The 20,507-nt window shown below is 40.4% G+C and overlaps 1 protein-coding gene across 2 annotated transcripts in view; it reads right to left on the bottom strand.

Moving 5' to 3' along the window:
- LOC139456499 (protein hobbit-like) overlaps nucleotides 1-20,507 on the bottom strand; it is an 86,618-nt gene that overhangs the window by 53,481 nt on the left and 12,630 nt on the right. For both annotated transcript variants that reach the window (XM_071238246.1, XM_071238247.1), the window contains 18 exons: nucleotides 19,583-19,701; nucleotides 18,864-18,924; nucleotides 17,781-17,873; nucleotides 16,921-16,966; nucleotides 15,256-15,318; nucleotides 14,350-14,417; nucleotides 13,808-13,869; nucleotides 12,822-12,916; nucleotides 11,241-11,305; nucleotides 10,705-10,865; nucleotides 10,362-10,516; nucleotides 8,754-8,929; nucleotides 7,914-8,181; nucleotides 5,900-6,006; nucleotides 4,686-4,772; nucleotides 4,081-4,192; nucleotides 2,653-2,773; nucleotides 1,411-1,522 (listed from right to left, as the gene is read on the bottom strand). In XM_071238246.1, the coding sequence (XP_071094347.1) occupies nucleotides 1,411-1,522; nucleotides 2,653-2,773; nucleotides 4,081-4,192; nucleotides 4,686-4,772; nucleotides 5,900-6,006; nucleotides 7,914-8,181; nucleotides 8,754-8,929; nucleotides 10,362-10,516; nucleotides 10,705-10,865; nucleotides 11,241-11,305; nucleotides 12,822-12,916; nucleotides 13,808-13,869; nucleotides 14,350-14,417; nucleotides 15,256-15,318; nucleotides 16,921-16,966; nucleotides 17,781-17,873; nucleotides 18,864-18,924; nucleotides 19,583-19,701 (1,971 nt within the window). The remainder of the gene's footprint in view (nucleotides 1-1,410; nucleotides 1,523-2,652; nucleotides 2,774-4,080; nucleotides 4,193-4,685; nucleotides 4,773-5,899; nucleotides 6,007-7,913; nucleotides 8,182-8,753; nucleotides 8,930-10,361; nucleotides 10,517-10,704; nucleotides 10,866-11,240; nucleotides 11,306-12,821; nucleotides 12,917-13,807; nucleotides 13,870-14,349; nucleotides 14,418-15,255; nucleotides 15,319-16,920; nucleotides 16,967-17,780; nucleotides 17,874-18,863; nucleotides 18,925-19,582; nucleotides 19,702-20,507) is intronic.

Genomic DNA, 20,507 nt, shown 5'->3' with positions numbered 1-20,507 from the left:
GTGTTCTTTAACTTCTTTTGAGTGGTATATATAACAGGGAGTCTTGGTTCTTGTGTAGTGTTTTAAACTAAGATCCCCTAAATCATTCATTGATAAAAATGAGGAGGTAGGAAAAAGGCCCTCTTTTGCCAACTGGAAATGTCAAGTTTTAAAGTTTTTTAAAACTTTTAAATTTGTTATGAAACTTTTTATGTTCAACAATTTATGTTTGAACGGTTGATCACTAGCCATTTTGTCTTTTCTAAAAGATGGCTTAAATGAATGAAGCTGACTTCAGGAGAGAAGTATGTGTGAGCAGGTCAGTGTGCCAAGATGCATTTTTGACGACCTGTTTGTAGTCATTATCTTGTTCTAAATGTAGACTTGTTGATGTTCCAGTATTAAAAAACAGGTACTCAGAAACCATGAAAATCATCATTTTTTAGACATTTTAGCCTTCACTCTGCATCTACATTTGTTATGGGTTTTTTAAAACATGCTAGTGTTGACATGATAGTGTTGTCAAATTCTCATTCATATGAATATATCAGATACCTTTCACAATGAATTTAATAAAAAATACTCATTTCCTTCTAAGGATCCTGAGGGTACCAAGGCCTCTTATCACCCCTTGTTCTTTAGGTTGGATGTTTGTTTGTTGCTTAACGCGGCACTCAGCAATATTCCAGCTATATGACGGCAGTCTGTAAATAATCAAGTCCGGACCAGACAATCCAGTGATTTACATCATGAGCATTGATCCACACAACTGGGATACGATGACATGGATCAACCAAGTCAGCGAGTCTGACCACCCGATCCCGTTAGTCGGCTCTTACGACAAACATAGTCGCCTTTTACGGCAAGAATGGGTTGCTGAAGGCCTATTCTACCCCGGATCTTCAAGGGCCCTGTTCTTTAGGGATGTAACACACAGCCATGTTCTTTAGGATGATGGCTGTGTGTTACATCCTACATCAAACACTGTACTATGACCTTAGCAGTGAGCTTCATCACTGTGGGTGATGCCATGTCACTTACTAAGTCAGCTGATTCCAGGCTACAGGGCTCTAGGAAGAGGACACTGCAAGTTGGTAATTACAATAAATATGGAGAAAATTCAGTCTTTTTTCATTACTATGCCGCACATGCCAAAAGCATACAATATCAAAATTCTTGAAAAATTTCTCAAACAGATGCCAATAACAAAAAAAGTGAGTGAGTTGGCTTTTAACGCTGCTTTGAATAGAATTCCAGTTATATAATGGTGTGTCGGCTTGATGTGGAAGGAGAAGCCGAAGTGATTCAGGTCTCAGATGTTTACCACTTTGATGAAACCCACGAGCATGAGTATGGTGCTGACAAACCTAGAACCATAATCGGGGCGCAGTAACAAAAATCCAGTCGAAGTTGCTGCAGAGCCAATCCTACCTTGATGGTGACTATCCGATGTTGGTCGAACTGCACGGTGAAGTTCTGCACTTCCATCAACATGTCAGGCAGAGTGGCAGTCAGCAGGATGCTGTCTGTCGTCACTGTCACGCTGGAGGCGAATGATATTGTTTTCAAATTAACAAGCTGAATGAACACACTGGAGGGAAAATGATGTACCACATAGTTATCACAAAACAATCTTCATTGTGCTCTCTAAACACCTACCTGTGTCCATTGAGCACTTATCTGTGTCTTCTAGACACCTACCTGTGTCCATTAAGAACCTACCTGTGTCCTCTAGACACCTGTTCTCTAGACACCTACCTGTGTCCATTAAGCACCAACCTGTGTCATCTAGACACCTGTTCTCTGGACACCTTCCTGTGTCCATTAAGCTCTTACCTGTGTCCTCTAGACACCTGTCCTCTAGACACCTACCTGTGTCCATTAAGCTCTTACCTGTGTCCTCTAGTCACCTACCTGTGTCCTCTTGACACCTGTTCTCTAGACCCCTATCTGTGTCCATTAAGCACTTACCTGCGTCCTCTAGACAACTACCTGTGTCCTCTAGACACATTTTCTCTAGACACCTACCTGTGTCCATTAAGCACTTAACTGTGTCCTCTAGACACCTGTCCTCTAGACACCTACCTGTGTCCATTTAGCTCTTACCTGTGTCCTCTAGTCACCTACCTGTGTCTATTAAGCACCTACATGTGTCCTCTAGACACCTACCTGTGTCCATTAAGCAGCTACCTGTGTCCTTTCTCTAGACAGCAGTTCTTTAGACACCTACCTGTGTCCATTTAGCACCTACATGTGTCCTCTAGACACCTGCCTGTGACCATTAAGCACCTACATGTGTCCTCCAGACACCTACCTGTGTCCTCTTGACACCTGTTTTCTAGACACCTACCTATGTCCATTTAGCACTTACCTGTGTCCTCTTGACACCTGCTCCCTAGAAACCTACCTGTGTCCATTAAGCTCTTACCTGTGTCCTCTAGACACCTACCTATGTCCATTAAGCTCTTACCTGTGTCCTCTAGACACCTACCTGTGTCCATTAGCTCTTACCTGTGTCCATTAAGCACTTACCTGTGTCCTCTAGACACCTACCTGTGTCCATTAAGCACTTACCTGTGTCCTCTAGACACCAGTTCTCTAGACACCTACCTGTGTCCATTAAGCACCTACATGTGTCCTCTAGACACCTACCTGTGTCCATTAAGCACTTACCTGTGTCCTCTAGACAGCTGCAGGGTGAGCCTAGTCTCTGCATGTACCAGGACATTCACACACACACTGGAAGACTTCTCAGAGGAAGACTTGGGAGGTGATAGAGGACTGTCTTCTTTTGCTGTCAAAAAACATGACCAGTCCTCAAAATCAGCATTGTTTTGGTAGCCAGATATGAGAGGACAGCTTGGACTCAAAGTTAGTTTCAGCTAGGATAGTAATGACAGCTTGGACACGAGTTAGACCCACCAATCAGAATATATATTCAGATGAAGTGAGATGAAATGGGATTCAATGTTGCGTTCAAGGTTATTGCACTTATATAGCGACGTGCATTCACCGATGTTATAATGCTAGCCCACTGAGATACCATACCCAGTCAGACACAGTATACTCACTCCGTGCCAAGCAGTCCTTGTTTTAGCCCCTTAATGCCAAGCGACAGGCAGGGTAACAACAAGTACACTCTATTAACGTCTTCTGGTATGACACCTGCCGGGGATCGAACCCCCGACCTTCCGCTCTACCACGAGACCTCAGAGGTGGTACTTATCTTCTCAGTAACAGTGAGGTTTACAGGCGACACGTTTAGCGATATTGGGGAAAGAGCGTTTATCCTTGGGGTGGGCTTAGTGCCAAACAAAATAAATAATAGGTTTGTAATGATTACCATGGTTACTGAAATCATTTACCAATTATTTACCAATACTTTTTATCATTTTCAATCTTAACATTCACAGTAAGTTGTGATTTTTGCCAATTCTCGTCACTAAAAATGCAGAAATTAAGATGACTGAAGTATTGTGCTCTCCCATAAAGTATGGCTATTTGTGTCTAAATATACAATGAAGAGGAAAACTAAACAAATAACCCGGTACCCACTACTACTGAATACTATCTAAGGGAAAGAAGTAAATATTCTCTTGGGTGGTAAGAACTGAATGTACAGACAGAATACTGGCAACCCATCTCAACACCCCATAATGAACCCACTAGGGCTGGGACGGGTAACTCGGGCACCCAGGTCAGGTGAGTACTGAGTAGGACCCAGGTACCCACAGGACTACCCGGACCAGTGGTTAGTCACATGTTATATTGTTTAATGACAAAAAGTTATCTAGTACTCTATGGTTACACTACAAGTCACTATTGTTCCCATTTCTTTCTGACTATGCACCCATTTCTTCTGATTTTTCATATGGTTGAATAAAGATATAACTTAATGCAACTTCAGTGTATGAATGACCAGATTGTTTAATACATGAATCTAAATACATTTTGCCAGGACCATGATAAAAATGTTCCTAATCGGACATTTTGAGACATCTCCTGAGACCTACAGTGGGTACCTGGGTAGGGTAGGGTAGGGTAATAGGGGGGTGGGTACCCAGGTCGTAAATTTGGACTCATCCCAGCCCTAGAACCTACCTTTGAGTATTGCCTTTAAATGAGTGAAGTCAAGAAGAGCCTGCTGTAGACACATGTGACATGACGTGTTCCACTCCAGTCCTAGCTCCTTCAGGATGTGAACCTGGATCTCCTGAATCAGCGAACAAGAGGCAATTGTGCAGTAAACACAGGAGTTAAAGTGCCAATGTATATCATTACAACCAAATACATAGTGTGGTGGTCCAGTGGGGAGAGTGTTTGACTATCAGGCTGAAGGATCAATTACTACCATGTTCCCTTAAAGTGGAATCGTGCCACTTTTAACATTATTCCAGTTATATCACCGCGTGTCAGCTTGATATTGGAGAAAAACCCGAAGTGATGCAGGTCTCAGACATTTAACACTTCAATGAAACCCACGAGCATGGGTATGGTGCTGAAAAACCTAGAAACATAATCAGGGCGAACTGGGATTCGAACCCAGAATCAGAGGTTTCTGGTGTGCCCAAGGCATGCAACTCTGCACAGCGAATCGCTGCGCCTTAGACAACTAGGCCACCCATGCCCCCTCACAGAAAAGTGGTGCAAAACCACAAACTCACTCACTCACTCACTCTACCCTCACAGAAAAAGAAACACTGTACCTTTTCAGCAGACTTGACTTTGACCCGTATCTCCCTGATCTGAGCGGCTGGACTGGTCAACTCACTGGACCGGGTCAGTGTGTATTGCTGCAATAGGCAGAGATAACGCACAGGCTGAAGCAATGTCTACCAGTGGATGCTGCAGTGTCGGAAGCAATAAGAAAGAGACTACACCGGTAGTTACCATGCTAACTAGGAGAAATAAAACACAAACAGTTCTCCTCAGGACATCCACTTTAATTATTTGTATGGGTAGTTTAGTGGTTGAAGCGTTTGCTTGTCATGTTGTAGGGCCTGGGTTTAATTCCCCATGTGTACAATGTGTGAAGCCCATTTCTGTTGTCCCCCCCTACCACCGTGATTTTGCTAAAAGGGGTGTAAAACCATACTCATACACTACCTCTTCATCCAACCTTGACGCTGTATGCATAATAGCCCTAAAAATACCCTAAATGAACCTGGCACCAATTTCAGAAAGCGATCTTAGTACTAAGACAATCATTACTACCATTCTTTTACACTGATTTCCCACTGCTACTGGTAAAGCAGCACATGCTCATAGGAGAGTCCAGAGAGGGTGTCCAGGGGGTCCTGACTCCCCAACCCCTTTTTGAAAACCAAATGTGGTATGTTGTAGGCGGTAAAATTATCTAGAGAGAGGTGTTTCATATTTTGGACCCCTCCCTTTTAAAAATGCTGGATTCACCTTTGATGCTTACCCTTTTCGCAAACGCCTGGTATCAGCGATCCATTTACATAATTTTGATGACTGTCTTGACTTTTGCACCAAATATCGGCGGAAAATCGAGACTGATTATTCTCTGTTATTGATGTTTTTTCATTAACAACAATTATAGCACTGAGATTGTATTGTGGAACGGGCCCTTGTCCTAAGTTAATAAAACACAGTTAAAAATCTAACTTTGTTACTACTGTTCAATTAGTCATATCTTTGTACTGTGACTATTATAAGAGTCCATGTCAGAGCACGGAATTAGTCCTAGCATCATAACTGTTGTGAAAGTAGGGCATGGGAAGCCTTGATCCAAGTCACCATAATAATATCTGTTGGGTGTCAATGCATAAAGCTACTTGTAGGCAAACTAGTCATCACTGGCCTCAACTTACATCATCCTCTTGAGGCATATAGACAATCATCTGTCAAGTTATAAAGCTACTTGTGGGCAAACTAGTCATCACTGGCCTCAACTTACATCATCCTCTTGGGGCATATAGACAATCTTGGCTCCGTCCACGGCCAGTGTAGACAGAGACTGTCGATGGTCAACTGTGATGTTGTCAACTCGTAACATCAAACACACTGGAAGAGAGGTAAAGATACAGTCAACACCAATGAATCCATGAATACGTCTTTCGGCATTCAGACTGTGGTAACTTAACCCCAGTAAACTCATCACAAGGAGATGTTTGTTTGTTTGTTTGTTTGTTGTTTAACGCTGCTCTCAGCAATACTCCAGTTATATGACGGCGGTCTGTAAATAATCGAGTCTGGACCCGACAATCCAGTGATTGACATCATGAGCATCGATCCACGCAATTGGGATCGATGACATGCTTTAACCACGGCAGCGAGCCTGACCACCCGATCCCGTTAGTCGCCTTTTACGACAAGCTGAAGACCTATTCTATCCAGGACCTTCACGGGTTTTTCACAGGTAGGTTATATGGTTTGATGTTCTTAATGTTAGCAGTGGATGTGATGCTCATTTTGGTAGCATAAGGAACTTTTCTTAATTAGGTTTATCATTAAAATATTTGAAATAAAATTCTTTCTGCTTGTTGTGGCTGTACTAAGCCAAATTTGATAAAATTGATCGTTCAATGTTCTGTCAACAGCTGCTACCATCCATTGCTGGGGAAACAGGGGCCACAGCCATCTAAGGTATGTGTTCATGCTCGTGGGTTTCACCAAAGTGATAAACATCAAAGACCTGCATTACTTCATGCTTTCCTCCCACATCAAGCTCACACGCCGTTATATAACTGGAACACTGTTCAAAGAGGCGTTAGACCAAACTCAATCACCCACAATCTAATGTTCCCATTTTCAGGAAGATATTCAGTTTGTTTTGTCTAACATAGCTTAAATTCAGTTGAAAAGGACCTTTCAGCATTTTCCAAACGATTAGACAAGAACTACCTTATACATGTAGTGACTACTCTCACTAGTATTTAGAAGATTGCTCGTCTATTGCTTAACACAGTACTCAGCAATATTCCAGCAGCCTGTAAATAATAGTATGGAGCAAACCAGTGATAGATATTATGAGCAACAATCCACACGTTTGGTGTACGATGACACACAAAACATCCAATCCTGATACCTGATCCATTTAGTCGCCTCGTATGACAATCACAGGTTGCTGGGGACCAATTCTACCTCGGAATCATGAAGGCAGAACAAGAAAGAAGTGAGCAAAGCTCACATACCCCCGTTATCCCCGCTGGTCAACAACACATAGTAAATAGTTTGTTAATTAATGAAATTTTACACATTTCTAACTGATTTTAACTTCAATGTTTTAAAAACTAAGATTGAGTTCCAGTGACAATTGACCCCCCCAAAATCTCCCATGCTACCAGTGTTCACTACGAGGAAGTTGATCACCATGAACACCTTTTAATAAAAATTTGATTGAGGAGTTACATAAGAAGAATTATCAAAAGGACCAAAAATTGTTGATATAAAAACACATAAAAAATGGAACAATATCATATAAGAAAATCAATAAATTAATAATTTCCATCTAGCCTTAACAGATATGGTAAAGAATTCATAAATTCAAACTAACACAAAGCACAGATACTGATGATGATCTACATGTGTGGAAACAATTTTGGAAAATATATTAGCTATACAAAACCAGTCATCAAAATTTCTAAGTGGACCATACAAAACACCCACCCTAAAAGTTTAAGTTTCTAATGTTTCCATGAAAAAGGCAAAAACTAAAAAATTCAGAATCTTCCAACTAGCAAAAGGCACAAGTACTCATTGTGGTTAATGTGTGTAGAAAGTTTGGTGAAGCTAGGGTGCATAGTTAAAAAGTTATGGGCCGTACAAAAGCTCGGACAGAAGGACGGACGGACGGACACTATAAATCCCCGATTTACTTCGTAAACGGGGGTATAATTATAGAAGGAGAAAATACCTGGAAAATGGATAATCACCAATAGTAAAAGATTGCAGCTAGTTTTAGCACTGACCTTTGAAATTATTGCACAGGAATATGTTGAGGTCGGACACATCAAACTTGACTGAGATGAGGAACTGAGCCAGCGCAGAGGACGTTGTGCAGGTGGAGGTAGTGGGGGGAGGGGATGGAGGGGACACAGCCTGGGGGGTGGGGGGAGGTTTGATCTTGTTGAAGGAGGTGATGAGGCTCTGCAGAGAGGTCAGTGTATTGGTTGACCACTCCAGCTGGACATTGTCTTTCATGCCCTCTATCTTCAACTCACGGCCCAGCTTCTTCATCTGGCAATGAACAGAGCAAATGTCATTCATGTAGTCAACAGTTGATTAAAACTTGTATACATACTTGGCAAGAAGATACTGTAGATGAAAGTAAATGCAATGACATAAAAAATTTCCATTCACAATTAAAAAGTTAAAAAAGGTTAGTGTTTGTTTAGATTTAATTATGTCATAAATTCTGCAACAGGGGTGGGGGATATAGCCACGTTAGTGGCAAACTCTTGTTTGCATATATATTGGCTTGTGAACAATCCCAATTAGAACCCCTTCTGATTGATCAATGTACACAAGACGTATTTATTCGCGTATAATATGCACTCATGTGTTATATGCACCCTTAATTATGGGCAATTAAAATCTGGAAAAATATCTGTCGTATATAAACATTTCAGGCTGTAGGCATAAACCATGAAATATATCTTTTAACTCTGTTTTTATCACCAAAATAATATTCTAATAAGAGCCCCCTATTTCTAATTTTGAGAGCGCCCTGGGCGATTATCACATCGAATGCAGTATTCTTACCAAGTCCCCTGAGATCAACTGACTCTGCAAGACTCTGCAAGTCTAACCTTGAGTATAAGGATCCCCAAGTAGAACACCTGGTCCCAGTAGTGTTTCTTACGAGACATGTTGTCAATGGCAACCTTCTTGTCAGCATGGCAACAGTAGATATTTTCTGTTTCCAGTTCACATGTCATGTCATGTGACTGAGTCCAGGGGGTGTCTTCTGTCTGCTCGCCATGCCCTGTAACCATGGTAACAGAAAGGTCAGAGTGAAGAGCTTTGATAATTATTGTATTAGCTAACAGATCCTATGACAAATGAACAGTCTTCTTCATGTGAACAAACTGTCAGTAGTTCAAAATCCCAATGGATCATACAGCGACATCATTGGACATTAATTAAGGTTGTCTCAGTCAAGAGCATGGTTTGTCTGATAGAGATATATAGATATAAGGATTGTTACCTTTGCATGAAGAGACATGTGGTTTTCTCAGCTAGGATTCATGAGACACATGGTTGTCTCACCTTTGAGTCAAGAGACACACATTGTCTCATCTCTGAGACATGTGTCACACGGTTGTCTCACCTTTGAGTCAAGAGATACACAGTTGTCTCACCTCGAGTCAAGAGGCACACGGTTGTCTCACCTTTGAGTCAAAAGATACACGGTTGTCTCATCTTTGAGTTAAGAGACACACATTGTCTCATCTCTGAGACATGTGTCACACGGTTGTCTCACCTTTGAGTTAAGAGACACACCGTTGTCTCACCTTTGAGTCACGGGATACATGGTTGTCTCACCTTTGAGTCAAGAGACACACATTGTCTCATCTCTGAGACATGTGTCACACGGTTGTCTCACCTTTGAGTTAAGAGACACACATTGTCTCATCTCTGAGACATGTGTCATATGGTTGTCTCACCTTTGAGTCACGAGACACAAGGTTTGTCTCACCTTTGAGTCAAGAGACACATGGTTGTCTCACCTTTGAGTCAAGAGACACCCGGTTGTCTCACCTTTGAGTCAAGAGACACACAGTTGTCTCACCTCGAGTCACGAGACACACAGTTGTCTCACCTCTGAGTCAAGAGACACACCGTTGTCTCACCTTTGAGTCAAGAGACACATGGTTGTCTCACCTTTGAGTCACGAGACACAAGGTTTGTCTCACCTTTGAGTCACGAGACACAAGGTTTGTCTCACCTTTGAGTCATGAAACACAAGGTTTGTCTAACCTTTGAGTCAAAAGATACACGGTTGTCTCACCTTTGAGTCAAGAGACACACAGTTGTCTCACCTCGAGTCAAGAGACACACAGTTGTCTCACCTTTGAGTCAAGAGACACACAGTTGTCTCACCTCAAGTCAAGAGACACACAGTTGTCTCCACCTTTGAGTTAAGAGACACACAGTTGTCTCATCTTTGAGTTAAGAGACACACAGTTGTCTCACCTTTGAGTCACGAGACACAAGGTTTGTCTCACCTTTGAGTCAAGAGACACACAGTTGTCTCACCTTTGAGTCAATGGACACATGGTTGTCTCACCTTTGAGTCATGAGACACACGGTTGTCTCACCTTTGAGTCACGAGACACAAGGTTTGTCTCACCTTTGAGTCACGAGACACAAGGTTTGTCTCACCTTTGAGTCACGAGACACAAGGTTTGTCTCACCTTTGAGTCCTGGTTTAAAGAACCAGGTGAGTTTGGACCTGGTGATGCCGAGTCTGAAGCCGGCACAGGACGCTGTGGAGAACATGGAGGACAGGTCTGTCATCACAACCACAGAGTTGCATTTCTTGCCCAGCACCCACGACATCAGAAATAACCTGCAACAGCCAACACCCGTCTTACATATTCAGGGGATTCTGTGCAGCCGTCAGCATCATTACAAAGCCCCCAAAGTATACCTACATATCCCCTAAAATCATCAACACCTTCGGACCGTATGCATTTCCACTGGCTTATAAATCTTTGCATCTACCACATCTGCCACAGTTAAGCTATGTTATCTTACTTTGTTGGCGACGGGCGTGCAGGTCTTGGTGGTGGAGGTGGAGTTACCTCCCCTTGTGACATCTTGGATAGCACCAGGACCCAATACTGGACCTCCTCGTGGTGGTAGTGGAAGAAGCCGTTCAGGACGGAGATGTTCATGTTCACCAGGTCACCCAGGAGCTGAACACACATCAACACATACACCTAGATGAGTCACATTCACATTCTTGAATAGCCATGGATACACTACAGTGACAGCTGAACCAAGTGGGTTTTTAATTTAGAGGTTTCAAACAGAGATTTGATACCTGGAAGTCTCATTTGAAACCGAACAAATGTATTACAGGGAATGTTTGTGTGTGTTGGATCAAGTGTTTACATTACTGATAGGACTTTTATAATCTTTGAATGGAGGAACTATGTTTTTGGCAAAGACGGATGAATGCTGGCTGGACATGCGTGGGAGATGAATGGAAGGTGTTTTATTCACAGTGATAAAAGCAGGTGAGTGTTAATGATGGGAAAGATGAAAGCCGTGAGAATAATTCCACTGACCTGAGTTTTGATGTCAATCTTCTTCAAGCCAGCAAACTGGTGTTGGGGGGAACTGGTATAAAAGTCTGCAAATACGATAAAGAGGCACTGTACGGTCTACCACTAATAACATTTAATTACTCTTTAACAACACAGGAAGCTGAAGAAGCAGCCAGAGGGCATGGTGCTATATGGCCAGCATCTTCCCGAGGCAAGGGTGGTGACTATAAATATCCATTTTTCACCCTTAGGCTGAGATTTCGTGGCTCAATCGTTGTGCCACCAGTGGCAGCTATGAGTTATGCCCCTTCTATGTACCTCCAACAGACCAATCAGATTCAACCTCTCATATCACTTGTATTTGCTTCAGACAAAATGGCGGCACCCAGTCAAGATGATCTGATCGATAATCAAGATCTTTATCGTAACAAAACGGGCCTTACCTCGCAAAGTGCATCAAATCATACAAGCACCTTGATAAAAAACGTGAAAAGATTTAGAAAAAGTCTCTCGATGCCCATTTAACAGTTCACATACTCTGCAAATCCTGCAATCGACCAAAATCTGCACAGTTGTTGCCATGTTGTTTATGAATCAGATGTAGATTTTGTTTTTCACTTTTGATTGGACTAAGCACTCACTTGTTAACAAGCTAAACTATTACTCCACAATTCCTACCTACTTTTGTAAAGAGTGGAAACTGGACTTTTACAGTCCGTTAACTCCCTTGTCTCAGGCAGACGTATGGACAGGGGCCATCACAGGTCACGTGACATGATGATGTTGGTAACTTCACCCTGGTATGGTGCTAGGTCTGACAGCACCATACGGATGCTAGCCTCCTACAGGAGGCAAACATGCTCTGGCTGGAGGGTTAGAGTACCTTTCAAACCCTCAACTCACACTCAGCCATACATTTTTGAGCTTGTTATTGGAGTGAGTGAGTGCGTGAGTATGGTTTTATGCTGCTTTTAGCAATATTCCAGCAATATCACGGCCGGGGACACCAGAAATGGGCTAAACACATTGTACCCATGGCGGGAATCGAACCCGGATCTTCGGCGTGACAAGCGAACACTTTAACCACTGGGCTACCCGACCGCCCCTTGTTATTGGACATTCATACTATATATTTCACTCTCAGAATGGCATACATCTGTGTTTGCAGACTTGCTACAAGATGTAACGTTTCCATAAGTAAAGAGTTAACAATGGTTGCCAAATTCAAGGCCTTATCACGACAGATTTAAATCTGAGACACTTTCATGGCCAGACTGCACATTCAAGACATCTGCAAGTTTGTGTTTACTTCTCCATATTGGTGGGATGACACAGGTGTGTAGACTCTACATGGCTTGGACTTAAGGCTTAGACATAATCGGACATGAGAACAGCAAAAACTTGTTTTTGAAGGGGTTTGGGGAAAAAAAAGGGGTTAAAATAAGAGCATCTTAAATCATTCTGAGAGGAATAATACCAGAATTCAAGGAATCCGAGGAAAATTCTCATGTCTGGATAATGTACTTGCATACACAGGGTACAGAGGGTGCTGAGGCTTGCTTGATGTGGTCTGTCTACTGGTCGACAGGTATAGTTTCTTACCTTCAAGCAGGACACTGAGTGTCAGGTCGGTGGCCCGCTCTCGGCTCTGGTTATGGAAACCCACATGAAACAGCTTCAGTGATACAGACAGACTCCTGTAACATATCACATACAACATGGTAGGAGTCAGGCTTTTAAGCGACACAGAAATGTGCACTCAGTACGCACACATGTAAAGAATGGACACAGACAAAAATATGTATTGTGTCTTAAGGGACGCACAATAATATTCATTGTCCAGCGCCCTTGCGCCATTGGTGCACTAATCTTTTATATGGTGCATTGTAAAAGTACAGGCGGTTCATGAAATTAAAATGAATCTATAATGCATTACAAGTATTACTTGCAAATGGTGCAAAACTCCAAACTACGTAATCTTTCATTGTTACAAAATTAGTGCTATCTTATTGATTATTGATTTGAATACTCCGAACACTCCGAACTTTCACACTATCTTACAAATGATAATGTGATGCTATAAATTGGTGTAATGAGAAAAACCGAAGCACTTTGTCACCGATTGTGACCATTTCTTTACTTTCCAGGACCCTCATATTTCCTGTAAGGCTGAAATTAATAATTGGGTGTCCCCTGGAGCCCTTGTTTTGTAGGTCAAGGAAAAACCCCGGTAGGAATTCAGCAAAAGGGCAATAATTAGCAATAACCATAGTTTGTAATGTCCAGTCAACCATTTTAAACTGTACACACCATTCAATAAAACATTCTGGTAAATAAACAACGCTCTGGCACTCATTTTATTTAAAAAACAAAATTTGATTGTAAAACTAAACAGGGATCATAACAGCACAAAATTTACATCTTAGTTATATCCCATAATCACAATATTTTAAACAGTTTTGGAGATTTAGGAATAAATGTTTAAAAGAAAATCAGATCATGTTTTTCAAAGACATTTTGTTCTCAGAAGAGTGAAAGAATTATCTGCACAGAAGCTGATGAAAACAATAAAACAATGCATAGTCTACCGTTGTTTCTTTTCCCTGACAATCTTCACATCAAGTTCGGTGAAGTCTATGCCAACTTCTTGCTGAAATATCATGAAATGTTTTGTTAGCCTTACTGGATTGAAGAGATCACACAATTCTAATGTATTTTCATATAGTGCAGTTGTAAGATAAATAACATTTGTAAACATTCCTTTCTATTATATTGTTACATGCTATTTGTATTTTTTATTTATGTATTAAAACTGCCAATGTATACATGTAATTATCAGGAGGAGTATTGATAAAAGATTGTTGCAGTGGTAGAAACTAACATTGTTAGTCCACTAGACCTTATAATGATAACATGTAGCAAAACCCTTACAAACGGCAAATTTCTACTTGTCCTTATGACACCTTAACTATTGGGCAATTTGGCAAGGACTACAGGACTAGTACCAATTTCAAATTGTTGCTTGTTTACCAATCCCCATATTTTTTCTACATGTATGTAATGAAATATAAATATGTTTAAACCAAAACTGAGCAAAAGAGTCACAAGCCAGCCATATTTCTCAACTTACAATACTGGAATATTTCTGGAAGTCAATAGGCTTTGGCTGCTCTTCCAAGTTCTCTGCTTCGGCTGGTGCTGCAAAATCAACACATCTCTATTCCATGAATCGAACCGTATCCATTCATGAATTGAATTTGTCATTCGTGGCCACTAGAATCGAATATTTACGAATATGCAGTCATGTGCATCTACATACCCTGTACCTAAAAATATCCATAAGAACATATTATATGCATAGATTAATTCAAAGACAACACTTTTATAATATTTATTTTGACAGTATTGTGGTCACTGGTCATTGTCGCAGGTGAGCAGACATTAGTACCTGGATAAGTGCAGTATATAAATGTATAATATATTAATAATTAACAAACCACGTCAAATAATTTATGTAATTGTTTCACTGAATCTGATAAATAATACATCAACTGCTAACTTGATTCAATATTCGTATTTGTTACTCTATATTCGTGATACAAATCGTATTCGCCTCATAGTGTATTCGTTGGAGCCCTAATCTCTACATAGGTGCTTCTCACAACTAAGGGAGGTTACTCTACACTAGTAGCTGCCAACGTTACCTCGATCAAACTGCTGCCTATAACAAAACTACTGCTACATAACACTGAAGAAACTTAAATTTATGTTTGATTCATGAAAATTAAATTTATGAAATGGCGCATGCATCATAACTGTTTTGTTCTTCATATATTCATGAATGGACCAGGACAGTCCTGACTGGAAGGACTTCCTGTAAAGCTGTATTACTGAAAGACTGATTTAAATCTTCCGTAACAGACATGTTGTCTTGCTGGAGAAATATTGACAGTGAAATGGTCATTAAGTCAGTCTAACATTCTTCATTTGTACGAAAAAATATCTATTTCCAAAAAGGACTGTACGTGTGACTGACCTGTCTGTGTGTCCGCTGTAATGGCCATGTTGGACTCAATGCCCTGGAGGCTGGTGAGAAAGCCTGGAGGAGGAACACATGTATCAGTTAAATCTAAGATTCAATAGATGGTTATCAAATGAAAGAGTTCATGTAACTGACAAGTTAGCCCTTTTCAATTCATCTTCCCAAGGCAAGGATGTTAATTAATTACATCATCAGGACCTGCAGCATTCGGATCAAATAACACCAGGGACCATCAAGACCAGTGTCTGTCTTAAACCTGTGTGGGTCGTCGGGTAGCCTAGTGGTTAAAGCATTCCCTTGTCAAGCCAAAGACCCAGGTTCGATTCCCGACATGGGTACAATGTGTGAAGCTCATTTCTGGTGTCCCCTGCCGTGATCTTGCTGGAACATTGCTAAAAGCGGCGTAAAACCACACTCACTAACTCACTCAAACCTGTGAAGGGGGCACGGGTGGCCCAGTCGTCTAAGGCGCTGCAATTTGCTGTGCAGAGTTGCATCCCTTGGGCACGCCAGAAACTTATGATTGTGGGTTCGAACCCCGTTTCGCCCCGATTATGTTTCTAGGTTTGTCAGCACCATACCCATGCTCGTGGGTTTCACCGAAGTGGTAAACATTTGAGACCTGCATCACTTTGGCCTTTCCTCCCACATTAAGCTGACACGCTGTGATATAACTGGAATACTGTTAAAAGAGGCATTAAACCCAACTCACTCACCTGTGAAACATGCTGTTGTAACACGTCTTTGGAGAGCATTTGATATTTTTAACATGGTCATTTCATGAAAATTTCATCTTGGTCACAGACTTGCATGTACAGTAAACTATGTTTATAACAAACACGCTTATAACAAACTGACCAATATAACAATTTTATTTTTTAGTCCCGGCCATTTGTTCTATATATGCTGTATATATGCTTAATACAAACTATGCTTATTACAAACCATAATTAGTGGTCCCTTAGAGTTCGTTATAACCATAGTTTACTGTACATGTAGTTAGTCTTTCACAAAATGTTTCAAGAAAAATCTAATAAAGAAAACTATTTGTCAGTCATTTGAACACTTTGGATACAAGTGATATCAATTATTAAAGACAAAGCCCAAATAACCAAATTTATAAGCCACTTTGAAAACAGCTAATCTGACAACAGTATCTATGTGGAAAGCAGTGGGTTCTATAGTCTGTCATACAGATCCTGAAACAAATATATCTAATACAGCCCATGCAAGTATATAATAGTTGGAAAGTCTAGATAAATGTCATACAGATCCTGAAACAAATATATCTAATACAGTCCATGCAAGTCTATAATAGTTGGCAAGTCTAGATAAATGTCATAAAAATCCTGAAACAAATATATCTAATACAGCCCATGCAAGTCTATAATAGTTGGCAAGTCTAGATTACTGTCATACAGATCCTGAAACAAATATATCCAATACAGTCCATGAAGGTCTATAACATTTGGCAAGTCTAGATCAGGCAGTATCAGAATATCAGTATATGTAAATGAAGAAAGTCTCATGGCTCCTTTTTATTATATTGTATAACAATAATTTTAAAAAAATAAATTTTCTGTAAAATAGTACATTTCAGAGGCTAGATGTAAGTCTATGGGTTCTGGTCAGCTGGAAATGACAAGGGAGGTAACTCACCTTCTGTTATCATCATCTGTGGTTTGGATACCAGAACACGGAGAATCTAAAACACGAAACAAATTGTTGACTGATAATACATGTTTGTCTGACTCCCGAGCCAACTGGCTCAAACAGACAACTGACAGAACCCATGCACAGCTTCTTTCGTTTTGGATAGGCATGGATAGGCAGCTCCTTACTTATTTTTAAAAATTAAATTTTGTTAAAAATAATCCCTCATGAGGGACACGAACAAAAGGTTTTCAGGCCAATCCATCCTTATTTACGCTGTTTTGAACAAGATTCCGGCCATATCAAAGCAGGCAACAACAATCTAGACATTTGAACCTGCAACACTTCTGATCTTCAGTGAGTGAGTATGGTTTTACGCCACTTTTAGCAATATTCCAGCAATATCACAGCAAGGGACACCAGAAATGGGTTTCACACATTGTACCCATGTCGGGAATCAAACCCGAGTCTTCGGCATGACGAGCGAACTCTTCAACCACTAGGCTACCCGACCGCCCTCTGCTCTTGAGAAGTTCATTATCATTCACCATGTGGTTTCTGGGAAGATCTCGTAACATTTTGATGTTTTGGGTTTATAAAAATAATAAACAAAAAAACACATATATTTTCAACTTAATGACTTGAACAAAATAGACCCTGATTGCGGTGAAGCAGACAACTGACAAATGACAACAAACCCTACCCTTGGAAAAAGTGGGACGAAGGTAAGTTAGATGAGCTAAAAATATGGATATGATATTTTTACAAATAAATCTGGAAAAACATTTTGCTACACAGATTTTTATCTACTGGCTACAAAGAAATTATCTATTGATGGAGTAAAACAAATATGTCTGGTAGCTCACCTTCAGTTTCCGAGGATCTTCCTTGTTGGCTTTGATTTCAGTGAAGAGTGAGACGGACACCTCCCAGAGACATGATGGGGCTGAAGACGGCTCCTGAAACATACACATGTCAATTTCTAGTCTGCTGTAACATATACATGTCGATTTCTAGTCTTCTGTAACATTTATATCTCAATTTCTAGTCTTCTGTAACGCATACATGTCCATTTCTAGTGTGCTGTAACGTATACATGTCCATTTCTTGTCTTCTGTAACATAAACATGTCAATTTCTAGTCTTCTGTAACATATACATGTCAGTTTCTAGTCTTCTGTAACGCATACATGTCACTTTCTAGTCTGCTGTAACATATACATGTCCATTTCTTGTCTTGTAACGCATACATGTCACTTTCTAGTCTGCTGTAACATATACATGTCCATTTCTTGTTTAATAATATACATGTCAATTTCTAGTCTGCTGTAACGCATACATGTCACTTTCTAGTCTGCTGTAACATATACATGTCGATTTCTAGTCTGCTGTAACGCATACATGTCCATTTCTAGTCTTTGACTTGAATAGTGTTATCTAAAATTATATTTAAACAACGAAATGTCTCTTGCTTCCCATTTCTCTAAATTTGAGATTTCCGACAAGGTTTCTAATAATCCTTGACTTAGGAACTTAGTCTTCGACATCATACCAGGGAATTATCTGTGTCTATCTATGTTTCGGTACAGTCGACACTAGTAATAACTTCAAGCATAGGGTCGCAATGAGGGGAATTTCTTTCATGACAATGGTAGATTGGAGAGTGTCACCCACTGACTCTCTGAACATTAAGTGTATTTCTTACCAGAATACAAACGTCAGTAGCATGCAATCTACAACTTTGATCAGTAGTAATGATTCCAATACCTTCCCAGGACTCAAAATGCATATATTCTCAATATTTGTTTGCATACAGGATTCAAACCCCTGGACATACTGCAACTGTCATTATTTCTAATTCCCCTATTTTACTTCTCTCATGGACTCATGTAATTAAGATTCTTGTTATTTCCATGGAAACCAATTAGTAAATCCACATATCTCACTTACCTCCTCCACACTACGAAGAGCTTTACATGTGATCCCGTTTAAGTTCAAAGACACAAGGCAGCTGGAAACAGAGACAAGAGTGTTACCAAAATGTTATAACGGCAGATCAATTCTTACAGATTTTTGTCAATATCCATGGATGCAAGAAGCAATATTTAAAAAAGATAAATATCTATTGGTTGATATTAGGTTAATTTCATAAAACAAACTCTTAATATAAACTTATAATAAAACTATCAACACAAACGTGTTCACAAAATTCAATTTTCAATAAACATTTTAGTGATTTGCAGATTTTGACAGACAGACAGACAGACAGACAGACAGACAGACAGACAGACAGACAGACAGACAGACTTTATTCTGTGTTTAAGGCCCTAAGCCCATAATACTGTAAAAACAAGATGGAAAAATAATAATAAAATGTACATGCTGAACAATCGCTTGGAGTACAGTTCACTTTATGTTACAGGGACAGGTGATTTGCTTCTAATCTTTAGTACTTGACAAAGGAATTTAACCAAACATTTAATAATATGGATATTGTTGGTTGATCTGCATCTACCACTTTGTTGAAACACCGGAGTACGGGAATTCAAACCAATGATCAATGGATCTTAGGGAACCTAAGGGATGCAATTGTTCTCAGTGACATTCTCCCACTCATTACTGTGTACAACAGACAGACAGACAGTGAGTGGATCAAACTCTGATAGTACCAGTCATTTTCCACACAGAGGTCCGCGGCGATCTCCTGGCCGGTGATGTGGATCAGGCAGTCTGGCACCATCGTCTTGAGCAGCAACACTGTCAGGTTTTGTACACGCACTCCCACAAACTGAAACATCACAACAGTCCACGTTGTTGGTTGGTTGGTTTGTTGTTTAACACCGCACTCAGCAATATTCCAGCTATATGACGGCGGTCTGTAAATAATCGAGTCTGGACCCGCAATCCAGTGATTGATATCATGAGCATCGATCCATGTAATTGGGATCGATGACATGTATCGACCAAGTCAGCGACCCTGACCACCTGATCTTGTTAGTCGCCTTTTACGACAAGCATAGTCACCTTTTACGGCCAGCATGGGTTGCTGAAGACCTATTCTACCCCTGATCTTCACGGGTCCAACAGTCCATGTACAAATGTCATGAAGATACACAGGGGTTCATCTAGACCTGCTTAGATATTCAGCCCCATGTCTGGAGCAAATGTCAGTAAAAATTCCCCAAATATTCATAATTAATGTTAATATAGCCATAAGTAATGTTATGGCTTTGAGAGGTAACTGTATATCACTGAAAACGGAACCACTAATAAGGAAGAAGAATTACTGCTTATTTGTACATTGTTGCAATGGTAAAACACCTACAAATTTAGGAAAATACGAACACTTCCAAAATCTGAATATTGAACAAAATTTGTATTTTTTCTTCAATGTACCTGTCAGGGGCACTTATTTTAAAATCCTAGATAAATCCCTGGTACATGTCAGGACACATTAATCAGGTAGGGTGAAAATGTTGGTTTTTCATTAATTTAGTGTGTCTGAGGTCATATTAAAGACACAACTTACCTCTGCCAGAGCAAGCACCTCTGTCATGTCCCTGTGTCTGAGGGTCTCGTATCAGTCACAACTTA

The sequence above is a fragment of the Haliotis cracherodii genome, unplaced genomic scaffold (genome assembly GCF_022045235.1).
Source record: "Haliotis cracherodii isolate W230 unplaced genomic scaffold, xgHalCrac1.p SCAF_11, whole genome shotgun sequence".
Classification (NCBI taxonomy): domain Eukaryota; kingdom Metazoa; phylum Mollusca; class Gastropoda; order Lepetellida; family Haliotidae; genus Haliotis; species Haliotis cracherodii.
The sequence above is the reverse complement of the archived record's forward strand: the minus strand, read 5'-3'. Positions and strand labels throughout refer to the sequence as shown.